Genomic DNA, 25,160 nt, shown 5'->3' on the forward strand with positions numbered 1-25,160 from the left:
TTCAGTGATGTTTTGAATGTGGTGAGTGTGGAGGAGTCTCTAACGGTTTGGGGTAGTGAGTTCCATAGGGTGGGAGCAGCGATGGAGAAAGCCCTGTCCCCCCAGGATCTGAGTTTGGTCCGGATGTGGGGGGATAGGAGATCCATAGATGGGGTATCTTGGTTGTCATGGGCAAGTTAGACTGAAGTGGCCTGTTTCCATGCTGTACGACTCTATGTGACTACATATAAGTGTACTCGTTGAATGTTCTCTAGATTTATGTTCAAGCAGACAACTCAATCCACCCGTGAAGGTTGCCTTCACGCCAAAACTGGCTCTGCATTTTGCTCGTCCGCATTCTTTGAAGTATGCCCCATGCTTAAACTGCGCACCTCCGTTTCTCTGTCTCCCCTCTTTCCATCTTTAATATCCTCCAAAAAATGTAACTCAGGGCGGCACGGTGGCGCAGCGGTAGAGTTCGGGGCCATCGAGTCCGCGCTGACCATTGATCACCTGTTCACGCTGGCTCTATTCTACACACGGGGACAATTTGCAGAACCCAATTATCCTAAAGTCTGCATGTCTTTGGGATGAAGGAGGAAATCAGAGCACCCGGAGAAAACCCACGTGGTCTCAGGTGAGAACGTACAAACTCCGTACAGATAGTACCAGTAGTCAGGATTGGACCCGGGTTTCTGGCGCTGTAAGGCAGCAACTCTACCGCTGCGCCACTGTGCGGCCCCAAAGTATCTCTCTAGTTAACACGGTTTGTTTTGATACCTTTGAGGTCGGCAGATTTGGATTTATCTGCAGTGTTACCTCAATAAAGTCTGCATAATTCTGAGAAGAGTGGGTAAGACAAAATATTATGTGTAGGAAGGAATTGCAGATGCTGGTGGAAACCGAATAGAGACACAAAATGCTGGAGTAACTCAGCGGGTCAGGCCGCATCTCTGGAGAGAAGGAATGGGTGACGTTTCGGGTCGAGACCCTTCTTCAGACTGATGTCATGGGGGCGGGACAAAGGGAGAGAAGGAATGGGTGGCATTTCCACCCAACATACGGCCATCGTTACTTTTTTGCATGCCTTTCATTCATTGTTCTTTATCTCTCTGCATCGTCGTCTATACCTCTGGCTTCCCTTTTCCCTAACTAGTCCGAAGAAGGGCCTCGACCCGAAACGTCACCCATTCCTTCTGTCCAGAGACGATGCCTGTCCTGCCCAGTTACTCCAACATTTTGTGTCTATCTTCAGACAAAATATAAGATGGTTTAACTGAATGGCGGAGGAAGTTTAAAAGGCTGAATGAGCTTTTATCTGATTTCATTCCATTCATTACCATTGTCCAATATTTATCTGGCAGCACCAGACGAGTGATTTAACGTCATTTTGTTTGTGCTCTCTGTTTTCGAGAACAATCTAAAGCGATCCAATGCTCCCACAAACAGTGAAACTTTCTCTCCTTCGCTATCCAGAAATTGCCAGAGGAAATCATCTATTTCGGTGACAATCGGACATAACTTCGCTCGGGCAACTTACATCCCAGTGCTATGAATATTGATTTCTCTAACTTCAAGTAACCTTTGCGACTCTCTCCCTCTCTCCGTCCCTCCCCTCACCCTAGCGTCAAAGTCGTCTTGTTGAGTCTCATTGTCTGAAACTCATTTTCACCTTGCCCAAACCTAACAATGGTTTTCACCTAGGCCACACCTAACAATGGCCTGTCTCCTTTATCATCGTTACTCTTTTGCACATCTTTCACTCATTTGTTCTATATCTTTCTACATCAACGTCTATATCTCTCGTTTCCCTTTCCCCTGACTCTCAGTCTGAAGAAGGGTCTCGACCCGAAACCTCAGAAGGCAGTGGAGGCCAATTCTCTGAATGCATTCAAGAGAGAGCTAGATAGAGCTCTTAAGGATAGCGGAGTCAGGGGGTATGGGGAGAAGGCAGAAACGGGGTACTGATTGAGAATGATCAGCCATGGATAGCGGTGCTGGCTTGAAGGGCCGAATGGCCTCGTCCTGCACCTATTGTCTATTGTCTATCACAATGAATGCCGGTGCTGGCTCGAAGGGCCGAATGGCCTCCTCCTGCACCTATTTTCTATGTTTCTATGTTTCTATGTCACCTATTCCCTTTCTCCAGAGATGCTGCCTGACCCACTGAGTTACTCCAGCTTTTTGTCATAAGGTCATAAGTGATAGGAATGTCTATCGTCGGTATAAACCAGCATCTGCACTTCCTTCACACACATTTCATAATGACCTCCTTGTTACGAACTCCCCAATGAAACCTCCAGAGTTTTCTTTTGAACCTTCACTAGTTCCCTTGGTGGCAATCCCACCTCTGAGATGGATTAACATTCCCATTAGCTGACCATATGGGTCATAGAGTCTTAGAGTGATGCAGTGTCGAAACAGGCCTTTCAGCCCAACTTGCCCACACCGGCCAACATGTCCCAGCTGCACTAGTCCCACCTGCCTGCATTTGGTCCATATCCCCCCAAACCTTTCTTTCCATTTCTGACTTGCATCCTCAACAATATATCGAATCACAATTTCCATACTTAATAATAATAATAATAATAATGCATTTTATTTATATAGCGCTTTTCATATACTCAAAGACGCTTTACAGAGATTTAGAGAACATAGGGAAATGAATAAATAGATAAATAAGTAAATAAGTAAATAAGTAAATGAACAGAGAAAGGAGACAGAAGGTGAGGTGACCTTCAGTGGTTGAAGGCAGTACTGAACAGGTGAGACTTCAGCGATGTTTTGAATGTGGTGAGTGTGGAGGAGTCTCTAACGGTTTGGGGTAGTGAGTTCCATAGGGTGGGAGCAGCGATGGAGAAAGCCCTGTCCCCCCAGGATCTGAGTTTGGTCCGGATGTGGGGGGTTAGGAGATTGGCAGCAGCAGAGCGGAGGGTGCAGGTGGGAGTGTGCCTGTGGAGGAGGTCGGTCAGGTAGGATGGGGCCAGGTTATGGAGGGCTTTGTAGGTTATGAGGAGGATTTTGTACTGGATTCTCTGGGGGATGGGGTGCCAGTGGAGTTTGTAAAGGACGGGGTGATATGGTCACGGATCGGGGAGTGGGTGAGTAGACGGGCAGCGGAGTTTTGAATGTATTGAATGACTTGTCCAATAAACCATTTTATTGACTCTCATCCTGTGCATGTGTGACCCAGACTCATAGAGAAGCTCTCATCTGGTGCCAATGTTCCATTGAATGGAAACCCTCATCTGGCACCTCTTCATACCCACATGTTAATCATTCAGTAATTGGATCCTAGGATTGTTACCTAAGAAGCTGGCCATTTGGCCCATCGAGTCGATGCTAGCTCCAAGGTAAGCTTGGATCCCATCGCCCCCTGCAAATCATGCTTTCTCAAGTGCTCATCTAATTGGCATTTGGATTTGGCGCTGTTGTCCAGCTGGAAAGGGTGCAGGGAAGATTTACGACGATGTTGCCAGGACTCGAGGACCTAAACTCATGCCGATATCTCACACCCTCCAGAAATCAACTTGGGCTTTGCTATCGGCAATGCATCTCAATGTGGTGGAACGTTTGATGGGGGAGGACTCTCTCCCCAATGTATCACACTGTCTCCAATTCCACATCAGGTTCCAAGATCTTCTGCTTCATTAAACTCAGCAGGGGAGGCGTGCGTTTGTCCATGTTAACAGATGTTGCTTGAAACAGCCACATCCTGAAGGACCCACGTATATCACCATTCCCTTTGTGGGTGGAGATTTCCCGTTTAACTTAATTACCTTTGTGTCCCTTATCGCCTTAGATTTCGGATAAACCGTTCCCGTTAAGAGACTCCTGTTTTTATTCTGCTCCCCAAACCCATCGTTTGGTATCTATCTTGTTCATAATGGGATTGGGAACACCCACCTTGATAAGGCACAGTGGCGCAGCGGTAGTGTTGCTGCCTTACAGCGCTTGCAGCGTCAGAGACCCAGGTTCAATCCCAACTAGGGGCGCTTGTCTGTACGGGGTTTGCACGTTCTCCCCGTGACCTGCGTGCGTTTTCTCCGAGAACTTCGGTTTCCTCCCACACTCCAAAGACGTACAGGTATGTAGGTTAATTGGCTCGGTATAAATGTAAAAATTGTCCCAAGCGTAGGGTGGTGTTAATGTGCTATGTTCGCTGGACGGTGCGGACTCAGTGGGCCAAAGGGCCTGTTTCCGTGCTGTATTTCTAAACTAAACTAAACTAAACTAAACTAAACTAAACTAAACTAAACTAAACTAAACTAAACTAAACTAAACTATAGACAATAGGCAATAGACAATAGGTGCAGGAGTAGACCATTCGGCCCTTCTCGCAACATTTTTGCAGTTGTGGTGACAATATATATTTTTTAATTCCAGATTTATCTAATCACATGAATTTATATGGCTCACGGTGAGATTCGAACTCACAATTCTTGTTTAATGGTCTAGAACTCTGGCTCCCAGTCCAGAAACTCCCCTGACATCAGTCTGAAGAAGGGTCTCAAACCAAAACGTCACCCATTCCTTCTCTCCTGAGATGTTGCCTGACTCGCTGAGTTACTCCAGCATTTTGTGTCTAACTTCCAGAAACTTGACCGCGGCGCTACCATCCTCCTGTATAACTTCAAACTTTATATACGTTGTTCAAAACAGGCAACCTTGCCCACTGATAGCCTCTCTGTGTTAATGATATGGAGATACGACATGAATTGATTGAACAATACAGCATGGAAACAAGCCCCTCAGCCCAGTTTAGTTTAGTTTAGAGATACAGCCTGGAAACAGGCCCTTCGGCCTATAGGGTCCCAGCCGACCAGCGATCCCTGCTCATTAACACTATCCTACACTCACTGTGGACAGTTTTTACATTTTACATTTATCAAGCCAATTTACCTTGCGAACCTGTACGTCTTTGGAGTGTGGGAGGAAACCGAAGATCTCAGAGAAAACCCACGCAGGTCATGGGGAGAACGTACAAACTCCTAATGAGTCCACGCTGGCCAGTGAGCACCCATTCGTACTAGTTCTACGTCATCCCATTTCCGCATGCACTCTCTACACAGTCGGGACAATTTACAGAGACCGTCTAACCTCCAAACCCGCACGTCTTTAGGATGTGGGAGGAATCCAGAGCACCAGGAGATAATCCCACGCAGTCACAGGGAGAACGTACAAACCCCACACAGGCTGCACCCATGGTCAGGATCAAACCCGGGCCTCTGGTGCCGTGAGAGACACACTGGCTCTACCTGCCTGCTGCACCACTGTGCTGCCAAGAGACTACAGAGCCTAAAATAAGGTTCCGATATATTTTCAAAAAGAAAGGGGTACTGATTGAGAATGTTCAGCCATGATCACATTGAATGGCGGTGCTGGCTCGAAGGGCCGAATGGCCTCCTCCTGCACCTATTGTCTATTGTCTATTGTCTATTGAATGGCAGGGTAGACTTGTTGGGCTGAATGGCCTAATTCTGCTCCTATCACTTATGAACTTATTAAATGAACTATGCCCATAGGCTCAATACCTTTGCTTCTTTAAGTGGTACAAGCTTACCGCCAAAGTATTTTTAGCAAATTGTTACAATTGATGCACATAGCTTCCCAGCCCAGCAATGGGGAAAATATATCTTTAATAGAAAATAAAACTGCTGGAGAAACTCAGCGGGTCAGGCAGCATCCGTGAAGGGAAATGACTCGATGATGTTTCAGGTCGGAACCTTATTTTAGGCTCTGTAGTCTCTTGGCAGCACAGTGGTGCAGCAGGCAGGTAGAGCCAGTGTGTCTGTCACGGCACCAGAGGCCCGGGTTTGATCCTGACCATGGGTGCAGCCTGTGTGGGGTTTGTACGTTCTCCCTGTGACTGCGTGGGATTATCTCCTGGTGCTCTGGATTCCTCCCACATCCTAAAGACGTGCGGGTTTGGAGGTTAGATGGTCTCTGTAAATTGTCCCGACTGTGTAGAGAGTGCATGCGGAAATGGGATGACGTAGAACTAGTACGAATGGGTGCTCACTGGCCAGCGTGGACTCATTAGGAGTTTGTACGTTCTCCCCGTGACCTGCGTGGGTTTTCTCCGAGATCTTCGGTTTCCTCCCACACTCCAAAGACGTACAGGTTCACAAGGTAAATTGGCTTGATAAATGCAAAATGTAAAAATTGTCCCTAGTGGGTGTAGGATATTGTTAATGCGCGGGGATCGCTGGGCGGCGCGGACGCAATGGGCCGAAGGGCCTGTTTCCAGGCTGTATCTCTAAACTAAACTAAGCTGAACTAAACTGGGCTGAGGGGCTTGTTTCCATGCTGTATTGTTCAATCAATTCATGTTGTGTCTCCATATCATTAACACAGAGAGGCTATCAGTGGGCAAGGTTGCCTGTTTTGAACAACGTATATAAAGTTTGAAGTTATACAGGAGGATGGTAGCGCCGCGGTCAAGTTTCTGGAAGTTAGACACAAAATGCTGGAGTAACTCAGCGAGTCAGGCAGCATCTCAGGAGAGAAGGAATGGGTGATGTTTTGGTTTGAGACCCTTCTTCAGACTGATGTCAGGGGAGTTTCTGGACTGGGAGCCAGAGTTCTAGACCATTAAACAAGAATTGTGAGTTTGAATCTCACCGTGAGCCATATAAATTCATGTGATTAGATAAATGTGGAATTTGAAAAAAAAAATCTTTGTCACCACAACTGCAAAAATGTTGTGAAAACCCACCTGACTCATTAATGTCTTTCCAGGGAAGCCAATTTGTCGACAATCCTGGCCTATATATAATTCCAGACCCACCAACATGTTTGGCTTCTAATTCACGGGTAATTGAGAGTGGGCCATAAGGTGCGGCACGGTGGCGCAGCGGTAGAGTTGCTGCCTTACAGCGCTTGCAGCGCCGGAGACCCGGGTTCGTTATCGACTACGGGCGCCGTCTGTACGGAGTTTTGTACGTTCTCCCCGTGACCTGCGTGGGTTTTCTCCGAGATCTTCGGTTTCCTCCCACACTCCAAAGGCGTACAGGTTTATAGGTTAATTGGCTTGGTAAATGCAGAAATTGCCCGGAGTGAGTTGGATAGTGTTAACATGCGGGGATCGCAGGTTGGCGCGGACCCGGTGGGCCGAAGGGCTTGGTTCCGCGCTGTATCTCTAAACTAAACTAAATCGCTGGGTTGCCCAGTCACAAATTAACCAATAATATAAATATTAATTTGAAAATCAAGCTTGATTTTAAGCTTACCTGTAAATCTGTAGTCTGGCGTCATTTGCTTACGCATTGTGCCATTGGATGTGGCCATTCTGTCCATCAGGTGCATCATCATATCATATCATATATATACAGCGCGGAAACAGGCCTTTTCGGCCCACCAAGTCCGCGCCGCCCAGCGATCCCCGTACATTAACACTATCCTACACCCACTAGGGACGATTTTTACATTTACCCAGTCAATTAACCTCATACCTGCTAGGCCAATTCTCTGAATGCATTCAAGAGAGAGCTAGATAGAGCTCTTAAGGATAGCGGAGTCAGGAGGTATGGGGAGAAGGCAGGAACGGGGTACTGATTGAGAATGATCAGCCATGATCACATTGAATGGCGGTGCTGGCTCGAAGGGCCAAATGGCCTCCTCCTGCACCTATTGTCTATTGTCTATTGTCTATACCAGCATGCTAGATACCAGCAAAGCAAACCCATTATCCGTATGTGTGGGAAGGAACTACAGATGCTGTTCTAAACTGAAGATGGACAAAAAATGTTGGAGTAACTCAGCGAGACAGAGAGAACCTCTGGAGAGAAGGAATGGGTGATGTTTCAAGTCAACAGAAGGGTCTTGACCCGAAATGCCACTAATCCCATCTATCCAGAGATGCTGTCTGTCCCGCTGAGTTACTCCAGCATTTTGTGTTCATCTCCCATTATCCAAGAGCTCTTCCCTGAATCCCCCCATAGCTCTGAAAATCATTTGTTCATCGTTTACATTACTTTAGAGATATGTTGTGGAAACAGGCTCTCTGGCCCACCGAATCCGTGCCAACCAGCGACCCCCCCCCGTATACTAGTCCTATTCTATGCACTAGGGGCAATTTACAGAAGCCAATTAACCTACAAACCTGCACATCTTTGGAGTGCGGGAGGAAACCGAAGATCTCGGAGAAAACCCACGCAGGTCACGGGGAGAACGTACGAACGCCATACAGACAGCACCCGTAGTCGGGATCGAACCTGGGTCTCTGACGCTGCAAGTGCTGTAAGGCAGCAACTCTACCACTGTGCCACCGTGCCTTCCTCAGGACGGAACCCTGATCTCTGGCGCTATGAGGCCGTAGCTCTACCACTGTGGTACTGTACCGACACTGTGGCTTATATTTCTGCATCCCAAACATGTAGCACAGTATTCAGTCAAAGAGTCATGAAGTTATCCATGCCCAAACCGAGCGACCCCCATCTAAGCTCGTCCTATTTGTCCACATTTGGCCCTTATTCCTTCAGATTGATTGATTGAGACCGAGGAAGGGTCCCGGCCTGAGACGTCACCTCTCTGTGTTCTCCTGACATGCAGCCTGGCACACTGAGTTACTCCTGCATTATGTGTCTTCAATTGTGGTAGGAAGGAACTGCAGATGCTGGTTTAAACCCCATAGACACAAAATGCTGGGGGAACTTGACTGAAGAAGGGTCTCGACCCGAAACGTCACCCATTCCTTCTCTCCAGAGATGCTGCCCGTCCCGCTGAGTTACTCCAGCATTTTGTGGCTATCTTCCGTGTCTTCAATTGATTGATTGAGATTGTTATTGAGATGACAACGCCTGAATTTTTTCACGTATAAAGCCCTAAATGGACATTCCCCCCCCACATCAAAAATCTTCTAACCCCCCTCTCTAACTCCAGGTCCCTCAGGTCGGCCGACTTGGGGCTACTCACTATCCTGCGGTCTAGGCTTAAGCTCAGGGGTGACCGCGCTTTTGCGGTTGCAGCTCCTAGACTGTGGAACAGCATCCCTCTCCCCATCAGAACTGCCCCCTCCATCGACTCCTTTAAGTCCAGGCTAAAAACCTATTTCTACTCCCTAGCGTTTGAGGCTCATTGAGGAGGCGCTGTGAACTGTTTGTGTGCTACTGTATGTTTCATTTATTTCCTTAGTACCTAATCAGATGTACAGCACTTTGGTCAACGTGGGTTGTTTTTAAATGTGCTATACAAATAAAATTGACTTGACTTGACTTGAATTAAACACTTGATTTTTATATTTCTTACAAAATAGAGCCTTTATCTAACACCACTAGAATATGGACAAGATTGGTTCCTGACAAGACACTTACTGTCAGTTTAAATATACTTTGGGATATGTTTCAAAGGAAAACAATTTCTAAACAAGGACGCGGAGGTGTGAGCTATAGGGAGAGGTTGAGCAGGCTGGGACGCCATTCCTTGGAGCGCAGGAGGATGAGGGGTGATCTTATAGTGGTATACAAAATTATGAGGAATCGATCGGGTAGATGCAGAGTCTCTTGCCCACAGTAGGGGAATCGAGAACCAGAGGACTTAGGTTTAAGGTGAGGGGAGGTGGGGGAAAGATTTAATAGCAACCTGAGAGGGTACAGAGGAGATTTACTAGAATGTTGCCTGGGTTTCAGCACTTAAGCTACAGAGAGAGGTTGAACAGGTTGGGTCTTTATTCTTTGGAGCGTAGAAGGTTGAGGGGGGATTTGATAGAGGTTTTTAAAATTTTAAGAGGGACGGACACAGTTGACGTGGGTAGGCTTTTCCCTTTGAGAGTGGGGAAGATTCCAACAAGGGGACATAACTTCAGAATTAAGGGACAAAAGTTTAGGGGTAACATGAGGGGTAACTTCTTTACTCAGAGGGTGGTGGCTGTGTGGAATGAGCTTCCGGTGGAAGTGGTGGAGGCAGGCTCGATTTTATTATTTAAGAATAAATTGGATAGGTATATGGATGGGAGGGGATTGGAGAGTTATGGTCTGAGACCAGGTAGATGAGACTAGGTCAGAGAAAGTGGTCGGCGTGGACTGGTAGGGCCGAACGGGCCTGTTTCCGTGCTGTAATTGTTATATGGTTATATGGTTATATGAGAGGTAACATTTTCACACAAAGGTTGGAGGGTGGATGGAACGGGCTGCCGGAGGAGGTATTCGAGGCAGGTACTATCACAATTTTTGAGAAACAATGTTTGGACAGGTACATGGATAGGACAGGTTTAGTGGGACATGGGCAAATGCAGGCAGGTGGGACTAGTGCAGATGGGGCATACTGGCCGGTGTGAGCAAGTTGGGCCAAAGGACCTGTTTCCACGTTGAAAGACTCTAAGACCCTATAACTCTAGAAATGAAAATGAACTGGATGACTTAGATTTTCGCAGATGTTACATTAATTTTATTATGTGTTTGGTCTGATGAAATAACAGAAATGTTTAATAAAAGCAACTTTATTATCTCAATAGCCAATATGCTGTGGACAAGTGCAATCGTAAAAAAGACTTGTGTTGTGGGAATTATATTAGTTTAATTTTGTTTAGTTTACAGATACAGCAAGGGAACAGGCCCTTCGGCCCAACGAGTCCACACTGACCAGCGATCCCCGCACATTAACACTATCCTGCACATACTCTAGGAACAATTTACATTTATACCAAGCCAATTTACCTACACACCTGTGTTTAGAGTGGGGGAGGAAACCGAAGAACTCAGAGAAGACCCATGCAGGTCACAGGGAGAACGTGCAAACTCTGCACAGACAGCACCCGTAGTCGGGATCGAACACGGGTCTCTGGCGCTGCAAGCGTTTAAGGCAGCAACGCGACTGTTTGATTGGCAGATATTTACTTTAGTTTAGTTTAGTTTAGAGATACAGTACAGAAACAAGCCCTTCTACCCACTAATTCCACACCGACCAGCGATCCGGGCACATTAACACAATCCTACACTGGGGGACAATTTGTTTACATTTATACCAAGCCAATTAACATACAAATACTGGATCTGTATTGGGTCAATGGATCTTATCGAAACGTGTAAGATTATTAAGGGGTTGGACACGTTAGAGGCAGGAAACATGTTCCCAATGTTGGGGGATTCCAGAACAAGGGTCCACAGTTTAAGAATAAGGGGTAGGCCATTTAGAACGGAGATGAGGAAAAACCTTTTTCAGTCAGAGAGTTGTGAATCTGTGGAATTCTCTGCCTCAGAAGGCAGTGGAGGCCAATTCTCTGAATGCATTCAAGAGAGAGCTAGATAGAGCTCTTAAGGATAGCGGAGTCAGGGGGTATGGGGAGAAGGCAGGAACGGGGTACTGATTGAGAATGATCAGCCGTGATCACATTGAATGGCGGTGCTGGCTCGAAGGGCCTAATGGCCTCCTCCTGCACCTATTGTAAATTGGCTTCAGTAAAATTGTCCCTAGGGTGTAGGATAGAACCAATTTATGGGTGTCTCTAAACTAAGTTAAACTAAAACTAAATTTGTGCACAGATGTCGCTCAATGGGCCAATATTCTGGCTGCTAATCTATTAATTTAATGACTAATCTAGCACACATCAGCTTGTTTTAGCCTCTGCGCTGGCAGCCAGGCACTCCTGCACTGACTCACCACACACTGAGTTTGCCTTGAAGCTAATCTTTAAAATCCGTCTTCAAATCAATCTCCAGATTCGGGGACAGTTTCTTCCCAGCTGTTATCGGGCAGCTGAATCATCAAGAGACAATAGACAATAGACAATAGGTGCAGGAGGAGGCCATTCGGCCCTTCGAGCCAGCACCGCCATTCAATGTGATCATGGCTGATCATTCTCAATCAGTAACCCGTTCCCGCCTTCTCCCCATACCCCCTGACTCTGCTATCCTTAAGAGCTCTATCTAGCTTTCTCTTGGAGGCGTATTCCCAATCACGTTGTACCCCTGGGTACAATGACAATAAAGATATATTGTATTGTATTGTATTGAATGCATTCAGAGAATTGGCCTCCACTGCCTTCTGAGGCAGAGAATTCCACAGATTTACAACTCTCTGACTGAAAAAGTTTTTCCTCATTTCCGTTCTAAATGGCCTACCCCTTATTCTTAAACTGTGGCCCCATGTTCTGGACACCCCCAACATTGGGAACATGTTTCCTGCCTCTAACGTGTCCAACCCCTTAATAATCTTATACGTTTCGATAAGATCCCCTCTCGTCCTTCTAAATTCCAGTGTGTACAAGCCTAGTCGCTCCAGTCTTTCAACATATGACAGTCCAGCCATTCCGGAATTAACCTAGTAAACCTACGCTGCACGCCCTCAACAGCAAGAATATCCTTCCTCAAATTTGGAGACCAAACCTGCACATAGTACTCCAGGTGCGGTCTCACCAGGGCCCTGTACAACTGCAGAAGGACCTCTTGTCTCCTATACTCAACTCCTCTTGTTATGAAGGCTAACATTCCATTGGCTTTCTTCACTTTCATCCTACCACAACCAGACAGCAATGCTGAACTACTATCAACCTCTTTGGTGACCCTGGGGCTATCCTTGATCGGACCTTAATGGCTTTACCTTTGACTAAATGTTATTCCCTTATCATGTATCTGATAAGCAGCTCGATTGTAATCATGCATTGTCTTTCTGCTGACTGGTTAGCATGCAACAAATGCTTTTCACTGTACCTCAGTACATGTAACAATAAACTAAACTGAAACTGAACAGTTTCATCCCAACAACTATAAGGCTTATGAACACTACAAACACCAATGACCTTATTTATGGATCAAAAGCAGGCAGGTGGGATCGATGTAGCTGGGACATGTTGGCCGGTGTGGGCAAGTTGGGCCGAAGGGCCTGTTTCCACGATGTATGATTCTGTCTCTATAACAACAGCCTGACGTTCGTGTTCCTGCTGCCCGAGTGGTCCAGCGAGCCAATGAGATCAGGCATGATCACTTTGAATGGCGGTAGTGGTTCGAAGGGCTGAATGGCCTACTCCTGCACCTATTGTCTATTGTCTATTGTCTATTGAGATCACGTTCACTGGCGATCGGTTGTAGCGGTAACTGGCTTGAAGTGGGTCATAAGGTCATAAGCTCATAAGGGATAGGAGTAGAATTAGGCCATTCGGCCCATCAAGTCTACCCCACCATTCGGCCCATCAAGTCTACCCCACCATTCAATCATGGGTGATCTATCTCTCGCTCCTAACCCCATTCTCCTGCCTTCCCCCCACAACCTCTGTCACCCTTACTAAATCAAGAATCTATCTATCTCTGCCTTAAAAATATCCATTGACTTGGCCTCCACAAAGAATTCCACAGATTCACCGCCCTCTGACTAAAGAAATTGCTCCTCACCTCCTTCCTAAAAGAACGTCCTTTAATTCTTCCAGGCTGTGACCTCTGGTCCTAGACTCTCCCACATCCACTGGAAACATCCTCTCCACATCCACTCTGTCCAAGCCTTTCACTATTCTGTATGTTTCAATGATGTCCCCCCTCATTGTTGCCAGGCCATTACTGAGGCGGGAATAGATTTGTGTCATAACCAACCCCTTGGCTCCATCAGAATGGAAATGACTGCGACGATCGGCAGTGACCGAGCTATGCCACCTTGCTATCCTTGGGCGCCAGAATCATGGATGGCCTTTTAAAGAAGGGTGGGTTTCTCCAGAAGGCAATAGTGAGAGCAGCTAAAGACATCTGCTGAAACTCCAGCCAGTTGGTCCACACGGGTTTCACGAAACATAGAAACATAGAAACATCGAAAATAGGTGCAGGAGAAGGCCATTCAGCCTTTCGAGCCAGCACTGACATTCAATGTGATCATGGCTGATCATCCAGAATCAGTACCTCGTTCTTGCTTTCTCCTCATATCCCTTGATTCCGTTAGACCTAAGCGCTATATCCAACTCTCTCTTGAAAACGTCCAGTGAATCGGCCTCCACTGCCTTCGGCGGCAGAGAATTTCACAGATTCACAACTCTCTGGGTGAAGAAGTTTCTCCTCATCGCAGTCCTAAATGGCCTACCCCTTATTCTTAAACTGTGACCCTCCCTGGTTCTGGACTTCCCCCCAACATAGGGGACATTTTTCCTACATCCAGCCTGTCCAATTCCTTAAGAACGCCAGGTACACCATCATGGTCAGACGCACTCTTTAAGATGCACTTGCATTATCTCCGCAGAGAGCCGCAAATGTGCAAATGTGTGGTTGTACACACCAGCGCCTTCGGATGCATTTTACCAGGATGCATCACAGCTTGGTGTAGGAACAGCTCCATCCAAGACCGCAAAAAGTCGCATCCAATTGTGGACGCAGCCCAGACCATCACACGAACCAACCTCCCTTCCATTGACTCCATCTACACCTCACGCTGCCTCGGCAAGGCCAGCAGCATAATCAAGGACCAGTCACACCCTGGCCACTCCCTCTTCTCCCCTCTCCCATCGGGCAAGAGGTACAGAAGTGTGAAAACACACACCTCCAGATTCAGGGACAGTTTCTTCCCAGCTGTTATCAGGCAACTGAACCATCCTACCACAACCAGAGAGCAGTCCTGAACTAGTATAAGAAGATAACTACAGATGCTGGTACAAATCGAAGGTTTTTATTCACAAAATGCTTGAGTAACTCAGCAGGTCAGGCAGCATCTCGGGAGAGAAGGAATGGGTGACGTTTCGGGTCGAGACCCTCCGCCCGAAACGTCACCCATTCCTTCTCTCCCGAGATGCTGCCTGACCTGCTGAGTTACTCCAGCATTTTGTGAATAAAAGCAGTCCTGAACTATTATCTACCTCCCAGGTGACCCTCGGACTATCTTTGATCAGACTTTATTGGCTTTATCTTGCTCTAAACATTATTCCCTTATCATGTATTCGGACAATGTGAATGGCTCGATTTATAATCATGTATCGTTTTTCCGCTGACTGGTTAGTGCACAACAATGGCTTTTCACTGTACCTCGGTACACGTGACTCTTAACTAAACTAAAGTAAACACTCCAAAGTCCATGAGCATAATCAACTAGAAACATAATGGCAGTCACTGCCAATCCATGAGTTAATGGATAGACACAAAAAGCTGGAGTAACTCAGTACTTCAGACAGCATCTCTGGAGAAAAGCAATAAATGACGTTTTGGGCGGAGGCTCTTCTTCAGTCATCAGTCTGAAGAAGGGTCTTGACCCGAAACGTCACCCATCCCTTTTCTCCAGAGATACTCCCTGACCCACTGAGTTACTCCAGCTTTTTGTGTCCATCTTCGGCTTAAACTAGCATCTGCAGTTCCTTCCCACACACGAGCTGGTGGAGTTATGTGTTGTGGTCAGACCTCCGAAATATAAAATGGCTAATGTTCTGGCAAACCATCAAAATGACAGATGATTCTTAGCAGCAATGAAATAATTACTTTTACTGAATATAGGTTCAGCGGGGTCATTTCATTTAATGGGCTCAGGAATTATTTTCCAATTAAATATGATATATGTAACTATCAAGTCAGTAGTATAACTCATTTTATTTTCTTTCTTGGAAGAGGACCAGAACAATATCGACGAAAAGAGGTTTATTCAATGCCTCCAGCCCACATCTGGGCAAGATAAAAGGAAAGCTTGAAGTCTAAGGGCTTGAGAGACTCAATGTAGCACTCTGAGTGTGAGACGCTGAGGAGACATTGTCAGTAGAGTCTCCCACTCGCATCCAAACGCACCTTCCCAGGTCGACACACGTGCTAGCACTTACATTAGCACTGCGAAGACGTAATCACCAGGCGAATTGGATAAATGGATTTCCTTTAACCCCTGGGACCTTAGCGAGTCTAGATTAAATGGGTTATGAATCAGAAACCTTGGAATCAGAGTTATGCCATTAATTATTCGGAAAGGAATGGAATAAGCATTCACCATTGCCTGTAATGGGGTGGGAGTTGCTTTACATCCTCGTCGTTCACCCTCAGTAGTTCTACGGTCCTGGCAACATTTGCAGCAAAGCGTCAACTACTGAAGCTCCAATTGCCACTTTTGACTGCTGTAGTTGACATACGAAAGAAGAAGAAAGGAGAATTGCTTGTAATCCTGCACATTACATTATAACTCCAGAGTTGCCCAAATGTTCCAGTTGAGCTCATTGTCACGTGTTTTTATAAGATCCCCTCTCATCCTTCGAAATTCCAGTGAATACAAGCCCAGTCGATCGAATCTTTCATCGTCTAGATAGAGCTCTTAAAGATAGCGGAGTCAGGGGGGTATGGGGAGAAGGCAGGAACGGGATGCAGTGAAAAGCTTTTGCTGCGCGCTAACCCAGTCAGCAGAAAGACAATACATGATTACGACCGGGCCATTCACAGTGTGTAGATACATGATAAGGGAATGACGTTTAGTGCAAGGTAAAGCCAGCAAAGTCCGATCAAGGGTAGTCCGAGGGTCAATATTTTTTCACAAGGGTTACTATACTTTCACGTCACGTCACTTCAAGAGTCATGTGTGTTTAATTGACATATGATAGACAATGGACAATAGACAATAGGTGCAGGAGTAGGCCATTAGGCCTTTCGAGCCAGCACCACCATTCAATGTGATCATGGCTGATCATTCACAATCAGTATCCCGTTTCTGCCTTCTCCCCATACCCCCTGACTCCGGTATATTTAAGAGATCTATCTAGATGACAAAGAATGGATCAACTGGGCTTGTATTCACTGGAATTTCGAAGGATGAGAGGGGATCTTATAAAAACATGTGACATTCTTAAGGGATTGGACAGGCTAGATGCAGGAAAAATGTTCCCGATGTTGGGGGAGTCCTGAACCAGGGGTCACAGTGTAAGAATAGGCCATTTAGGACTGAGATGAGGAAAAACCTTTTCACCCAGAGAGTGGTGAATCTGTGGAATTCTCTGCCACAGAAAACAGTGGAGGCCGATTCACTGGATGTTTTCAAGAGAGAGTTAGATTTAGCTCAGGGCTAATGGAATCAAGGGATATGGGAAAAAAGCAGGAATGTGTGAGGAGACCGGAGAAGCCCGTAGAAAACCCACGCGGTCACAGGGAGAATGTACAAACTCTGTGCAGACAGGACCCGTGGTCAGGATCGAACACGGATCTCTGACGCGAGAAGGCAGTAACTCTACCGCTGCGTCACTGTGCTGCCCCCAGCTTAATGGTTGTTGAGAAGAGGCTGTTCTAGAACTTGGGGGTAACAGTTTTCAGATTCCTATACCTTCTTCCCGATGGCAGGAGTGAAATGTGTGTGTGTGTGTGTGTGGCCAGGGTGGTGTGGGCCTCTGATGATGCTGGCTGCCTTTTTGAGGCAGCGCCTCCTGTAAATCCCTTTGATGGTGGAGAGGTCAGACCCTGTGATGGACCGGGCAGTGTCCACCACCACTTTCCGTCATCTCCTCCGTTGCTGGCCGTTCTTTGACTTAATTGCAAAGGATTCACTTTCTTGTGTATGAGCGAGTCTGTCAGAAGGTTGGTTAGGGTCACAGATGCAGAGATTCAAGTTTTGTCACGTTGCCTTCCCTCAGCTTTGTGTTCGCCAATTTTCTTTTACCCTTTCAAGTATTCAATCAGAACCTGTCCCATTCTCGGCTGCTCTGAGCTATAAGAAACCCGTACAAGCTTCCAGGGGCCTGGGGGCTTTTTTTATCAAAGTACTACTGGAGTGTAATTCTGAACATTGCAAGCCATTTCATTTGCAGCACACATAAAGCCATTCTACCCAACTAGAATATAGAACAGTACAGGAAAGGAACAGCCTTTTGGCCCACAAAGTCAGTGCCGAACATGATACAAAGGTGAATAATGTCACAAAATCATAAGGAATAGGAGTAGAATTGGGCCATTCTGCCCATCAGGTCTACTCGGCCATTCAATCATGGCTGATCTATCTCTCCCTCCCAACCCCATTCTCCTACCTTCTCCCGATAACCTCTGACACCCGTACTAATCAAGAATCTATCTACCTCTGCCTTAAATATATCCACCGACTTGGCCTCCACAGCCTTCTGTGGCAAAGAATTCCACTGATTCACCACCCTCTGACTAAAGAAATTTCTCCTCATCTCTCTAAAAGATCGACCTTTAATTCTGAGGCTGTGACCTCTGGTCTTGGACTCTCCCACTAGTGGAAACATCCTCTCCACATCCACTCTATCCAAGCCTTTCACTATTCTGTATGTTTCAATGAGGGTCCCCCTCATTGATTTCATCTGCTTGGGTGTGCGTGGTCCACATCTCTCCAATCCCTGCAGATCCATGAGCCCATCTAAAACCCTCTTAAACGCCACAATCTTTTTAACACTTCACTTTTTTATCTCTCGTTTATTTTATTCTTTGCCGTGTACTATGTTGTGCTGCTGCAAGTAAGAATCTCAATGTTCTATCTGGGACATGTGACAATAAAACACTGAAGAGAGACACATATTGCTGGAGTAACTCAGCGGGACAGGCAGCATCTCCGGAGAGAAGGAATGGGTGACGTTTCAGGTCGAGACCCTTCTTCAGACAATAAAACCCTCTTGACTCTTTGACTCTTGATATTTCATGATTAATATCAGCGTCACTCTGATTTGCTGTGTGTGGAAAATAAATATTTCAAAATAAATTAAAAGGCTGCGAAAAATTTTCAATTGCCAAGTTAACATAAGATAGGTACTTTGATCAAAATGTAATGACAGATGCCATTGACCACCACGTAAATGAAGGGCGGTACAGTGGAACAGCTGGTAGAGCTGCTGCCTCACAGCGCCAGAGAACCAGGTTCAATCCTGACCTCGGGTGCTGAATAGGAGTAGAATTAGGCCATTCGGTCCATCAGATTTTTTTTTAGATTTAGAGATACAGCGCGGAAACAGGCCCTTCGGGCCACCGAGTCCGCGCCGCCCAGCGATCCCCGCAATCCCCGCACTATCCTACACACACTAGGGACAATTTTTACATTTACCCAGTCAATTAACCTACATACCTGTACGCCTTTGGAGTGTGGGAGGAAACCGAAGATCTCGGAGAAAACCCATGCAGGTCACGGGGAGAACGTACAAACTCCGTACAGACGGCGCCCGTAGTCAGGATCGAACCTGAGTCTCCGGCGCTGCATTCGCTGTAAGGCAGCAACTCTACCGCTGCGCCACCGTGCCGCCCTTTACTCCGCCATTCAATCATGACTGATCTATCTTTCCCTCCTAACCCCATTCTCCCGCCTTCTCCCCATAACCTCCGACACCCGTACTAATCAAGAACTGCTTTAAAAATATCCAATGATGTGGCCACCACAGACATCTGTGGCAATGATTTCCACAGATTCACCACCCTCTGACGAAAGAAATTCCTCCTCATCTCCTTTCCAAAGAGATGTCCTTTTATTCTGAGGCTGTGGCCTCTGGTCCTAAACTTTCCTACTAGTGGAAACATCCTCTTCACATCCGCTCTATCCAGGCCTTGGTAAGTTTCAAAAATTAAAATTGGGTATAATAATTCTCACTATAAAACAGATTGATCCCTGGGATGGCAGGACGTTCATATGAAGAAAGACTGGATAGACTCGGCTTGTACTCGCTGGAATTTAGAAGATTGAGGGGGGATCTTATAGAAACTTACAAAATTCTTAAGGGGTTGGACAGGCTAGATGCAGGAAGATTGTTCCCGATGTTGGGGAAGTCCAGAACAAAGGGTCACAGTTTAAGGATAAGGGGGAAGTCTCTTAGGACTGAGATGAGAAAGTTTTTTTTCACACAGAGAGTGGTGAATCTGTGGAATTCTCTGCCACAGAAGGTAGTTGAGGCCAGTTCATTGGCTATATTTAAGAGGGAGTTGGATGTGGCCCTTGTGGCTAAAGGGATCAGGCTGTATGGAGAGAAGGCAGGTACAGGTTACTGAGTTGGATGATCAGCCATGATCATATTGAATGGCGGTGCAGGCTCGAAGGGCCGAATGGCCTACTCCTGCACCTATTTTCTATGTTTCTATGTTTAAAAAAACGAAGTCTAAAGAAGGTTTATGACCCGATACGTCACCTCTTCCTTTTCTCCAGAAATGCTACCTGACCCACTGAGTTTTTGTTTTAATTTTCGAGAACCAGCGCAGAACACAGGCTCATCGAGTCCACACTGACCAGCCTTCCCCGCACACTAACACTATCCTACACAGACTAGGAACAATTTACAATCTTACCAAGCCAATTAATCTGCAAACCGGCACGTCTTTGGAGTGTGGGAGGAAACCGGAGATCCTGGAGAAAACCCACTCAGGTCACGGGCAGAACGTACAAATGCCGTGCAGACGGCACCTGTAGTTAGAGTCGAACCTGGGTCCTTGGTGTTGTAAGGCAACGACTCTACCGCTGCGCCACCGTGCCGCCCATTTACTCCACCATTTTGTGTCTATCTTCCGTATCTTCTTTTGTGTCTCCCTCTGCAGTTCCTTCCTACTCTTAGAAAAAAATATTTGCTTGCCCAGTATATTTCTGGAGTTTAGAAGGATGAGAGGGAACCTCATTGAAGCTTACCGATTAGTGAAAGGCTTAGATAGAGTGGATGTGGAGAGGATGTTTCTACGAGTGGGAGAGTCTGGGGCTGTGGATCGCCTCAGATTGAAAGGACGTTTCTTTAGGAAGGAGATGAGGAGGAATTTCTTTCGTCAGAGGGTGGTGAATCTGAGGAATTCGTTGCCACAGAATGTTGTGAAGGCCAGGTCAATGGATATTTTTAAGGCAGATTGATAACTTCTTGATTAGTTCGGGTGTCAGGGGTTTTGGGGAGAAGGCAGGAGAATGGGGTTAGGAGGGAGAGATAGATCAGGCATGATTAAATGGTGGATTAGACTCGATGAGCTGAATAGCCTAATTCTGCTCCTATCACTTATGATCTTATATAGTTCAGTCCATAGTTATGGGAGGCACGGTGGCGCAACGGTAGAGTTGCTGCCTTACAGCGAATGCAGTGCCGGAGACCTGGGTTTGTTCCCGACTAGGGGTGCTGTCTGTGTGGAGTTTGCATGTTCTCCCCCTTGACCTGTGTGGGTTTTCTTCGGTTTCCTCCCACACTCCAAAGACGTACAGGTTTGTAGGTTAATTGGCTTGGCAAATGTTAAAAAAAATGTTCCTAGTGGGTATTAATAATAATAATAATAATATATTCCTTTATTCGTCCCACACCGGGGAAATTTACAGTGTTACAGCAGCAAAGTGGATAGAAAGAGAGCAAGAGATCATTCATTATAAATAAAAGATTCATAAATTGTCATCAGTTTTCTGTGTGTTCTTAGCTGTTATTGTTGACGTGTCTGCTGGGAGCAGTGCTGGTTGTGCAGTCTCACAGCAGCGGGAAGCAAGGACCTCCTATATCTCTCCTTCACACTTGGGGTGAAGGAGTCTGTCACTGAAGGAGCTACTCAGTGCAGTGACAGTGTCTGCATGGGGTGGGAGTCGTTGTCCAGCAGCGATAGTGTTAATATGTGGGGATCGCTGGTCAGCCCGGACCCGGTGGGCCGAAGGGCCTGTTTCCGCGCCTTTATCTCTAAACCAAACATTGAACATTATATCAAAATTGAAGAAAGTGAAATATTGTGGCTACAGGCAGAATTTTCTGGTTGTTTTTTTATGGGGACTTTAAGCTCGTACATCGCATGGAAAATACCATTCACCCCCATTAAATTCTTTCCACTGTTTTAAGATAATATGGATTGGTACGGGCTTTCAAATGCATGTGTGCCCACTTCTGCCTCCTTCAACCTACCAGAGGTTAACAGGGCTGTTGTACCGAACATCAAAAAATCCTCTTGTGCTTTGAATGATTGCCAACAGGAGTCTCGGAGTGTATTTTGAATTGATATCAGAGTTAACCAAGAGCAATAGATCAAAGAACGAAATACTTCGGAAATTTGGTACCAATCCAAATCTTTGCAAAACTCCTTAAATAGATCCATGGCAGATGGGGAATCCGAAAGGTAAATTTTTTCCCCCTCCTTTCACTGATTCATTTTATAGACTATGATGTTCAGAAAAAAATCACAGGCAGTGGCTTGTGAATCCAACTGGGTCTCTTGCGAGCACATTTCCGCGGCTTTCTTCAACTGACAGCTTAACAGGATGAAATCCAGGTGAGAGGGGAAAGATTCAGTGGGAAGTTAAGGCTAAGGGAGCTTCACTCTGAGGGTGGTGGGGAGAATGGAACCTCTGGCCTCTCTGTTCCATTATGTTGGTGTCCTTGTGCAGGTTTGTAGGTCGATTGTCCTCTGTAAGTTGCTGCAAATTGTGTAAGAAATGATCAGCCATGATCAGATTGAATGGCAGTGCTGGCTCGAAGGGCCGAATGGCCTCCTCCTGCACCTATTGTCTATTGTCTATTGAAATGTGGGATAACATAACTAGGGCGGTCACGGTGGCGCAGCGGTGGAGTTGCTGCCTTACGGCGAACACAGCGCCGGACACTCGGGTTCAATCCCGACTACCGGTGCTGCTGCCTGTACGGAGTTTGTACGTTCTCCCCGTGACCTGCGTGGGTTTTCTCCGAGATCTTCAGTTTCCTCCCACACTCCAAAGACGTACAGGTTTGTAGGTTAATTGGCTTGGTAAATGTAAAAAAGAATTGTCCCTAGTGGGTATAGGATAGTGTTAATGTGCGGGGATCGCTGGTCGGCATGGACCCGGTGGGCCGAAGGGCCTGTTTCCACGCTGTATCCCTAAACTAAACTAAATGAAACTAGTGTGAACCGGCAATCAATGGTCGGCATAGACTTAGTGGGCTTAAGGCCTTATTTCTATGCTGTATCTCTAACCTTAAACTAAATGTTGACAGGAATATTGAAGAAATATTGGTCTAAAATCACCAGTGAAAACAAATTTTCCTATGCTTAAATTGTGTCCATTAATCATGATTATGACAGGGTTAGGTTCACCCCACTTACAAGTGTGTGATGAACTAATTGGTATATTTCAGAGAATTATGTTTAATGTTTTCCACTGCTCTCCACCTATTCCCCAGAACCTTTTTCACATCGTGGGTGGTGGGCATATGAAATGAGTTGCCAAAGGAGGTCGACACAAAATGCTGGAGCAACTCAGCGGGTCAGGCAGCATCTCTGGGGAAGAGGAACTGGTGACATTTCTGGTCGAAACCCTTCATCAGACTGAGAGCCAAAGGAGTTAGTTGAGGTAGGTACTATAACTTTAACTCCTCCTCCTTATTCTCACACCGACTTTTCTGTCCTGGGCCTCCTCCACTGTCAGAGTGAGACCCAGTACAAATTGGTGGAACAGCACCTCATATTTCGCTTGGCTAGCTTACATCCCAACGATATGAATATTGACTTCTCAAACTTCAAGTAACCCTTGCTTTCCCTCTCTCTCCATCCCTCCCACTTCCCAGTTCTCCGACCAGTCTGACTGTCCCCGATTACATTTAATCTCTGTTTCCTTTGTTGTCATCTTCTCCTAGCTAACAATGATCTATTCTACATTTTCCTTGATTTCCAACTCTTTTGATGTCTCATTTTCGCTCCTTACCTTTCCTTATCTCTGTGCCTTCCTGTGCCTTCCTGCACCCTTCTTTATCTCTGTGTCTTCCTCCTTGCTGACTCTCGGTCTGCAGAAGGGTCTCGACCTGAAACGTCACCCATTCCTTCTCTCCAGAGATGCTGCCTGTCAATAGACAATAGACAATAGACAAAAGGTGCAGGAGGAGGCCATTCGGCCCTTCGAGCCAGCACCGCCATTCAATGTGATCATGGCTGATCATTCTCAATCAGTACCCCGTTCCTGCCTTCTCCCCATATCCCCTGACTCCACTATCCTTAAGAGCTCTATCTAGCTCTCTCTTGAATGCATTCAGAGAATTGGCCTCCACTGCCTTCTGAGGCAGAGAATTCCACAGATTCACAACTCTCTGACTGATCCTCATCTCAGTTCTAAATGGCCCACCCCTTATTCATAAACTGTGGCCCCTTGTTCTGGACTCCCCCATCATTGGGAACATGTTTCTTGCCTCTAACGTGTCCAACCCCTTAATCATCTTATACGTTTCGATAAGATCCCCTCTCATCCTTCTAAATTCCAGTGAATACAAGCTTAGTCGCTCCAGTCTTTCAACGTATGACAGTCCCGCCATTCCGGGAATTAACTTAGTAAACCTACGCTGCACGCCCTCAATAGCAAGAATATCCTTCCTAAACAGCACACAGTACTCCAGGTGCGGTCTCATTAGGCTCAGTCACTCCAGCATTTTGTGTCTATCTTGTGTCCATGACTGTGGTGCTAAACTTGGTAAAAAAATGAAGGTCAGCGAATTGTAAAATATTCAAACTGTGGGCACACGTACGTAAACAATCATTTGCCAGAACAATTGCAAAAAATATCCTCCTTAATATTGTGGCCAAAGAATTCAATGCCAGCCACTTAGAGGTATACAGAGTCCTAGAGCTTGGAAACAGACCCTTCAGCCCAACTTTCCCACGCCAACCAAGATGTCCTTATTCTAAGAATAAAGGGGAGGCCATTTAGAACTGAGGTGAGAAAAAACTTTTTCGCCCGGAGAGTTGTGAATTTGTGGAATTCTCTGCCACAGAAGGCAGGGGAGGCCAATTCACTGGATGAATTTAAAACAGAGTTAGATAGAGGTCTAGGGGCTAGTGGAATCAAGGGATATGGCGAGAAGGCAGGCACGGGTTACTGATTGTGGATGATCAGCCATGATCACAATGAATGGCGGTGCTGGCTCGAAGGGCCGAATGGCCTCCTCCTGCACCTATTTTCTGTTTCTATGTCTCATCTACACTACTCCCATCTGCCTGCATTTGGTCCATATCACTCTAAAACTTTCCTATCCACGTACATGTCCATATGTCTTTTAAATGCTGTATCAACTTGCATCTGGCAGCTCGTTCCATACACCCACCACCCTTAGTGTGAAAAAGTTGCTCCTCAGGTTCCTATTAAATCTTTCCTCTCTCACCTTAAACCTATGTCCTCTGGTTCTTGATAACACTACTCTTGGTAAAAGACTTCCCTCGTGATCTTCTAACCCCTCTATTAGATCACCCCTCAGCCTCCTGCGCTCCAAGTTTTATAAAATCATCGACTGCTTCATCAATCTCTCCCTATACCTCAGGCCCTCGAGTCCTGGCAATGTGCCTGTAAATCTTCTCTGCACTCATTCCAGTTTAATAAAATCATTCCCACAGCAGGGTGACCAAAGCTGTTTTTTTTTTTCGGGATAGAGTATT

General features: G+C 46.2%; 1 protein-coding gene across 1 annotated transcript in view; it reads left to right on the forward strand.

Annotated features, from left to right (window-relative positions):
• The window catches only part of mxra5a (matrix-remodelling associated 5a), a 117,993-nt gene that overhangs the window by 10,948 nt on the left and 81,885 nt on the right, over window positions 1-25,160 (forward strand). The window contains exons 3-4 of the mRNA XM_078402922.1: window positions 3,278-3,332; window positions 21,745-21,824. Coding sequence (XP_078259048.1) covers window positions 3,278-3,332; window positions 21,745-21,824 — 135 coding nt within the window. The remainder of the gene's footprint in view (window positions 1-3,277; window positions 3,333-21,744; window positions 21,825-25,160) is intronic.

The sequence above is a fragment of the Rhinoraja longicauda genome, chromosome 7 (assembly GCF_053455715.1).
Source record: "Rhinoraja longicauda isolate Sanriku21f chromosome 7, sRhiLon1.1, whole genome shotgun sequence".
Lineage (NCBI taxonomy): Eukaryota > Metazoa > Chordata > Chondrichthyes > Rajiformes > Arhynchobatidae > Rhinoraja > Rhinoraja longicauda.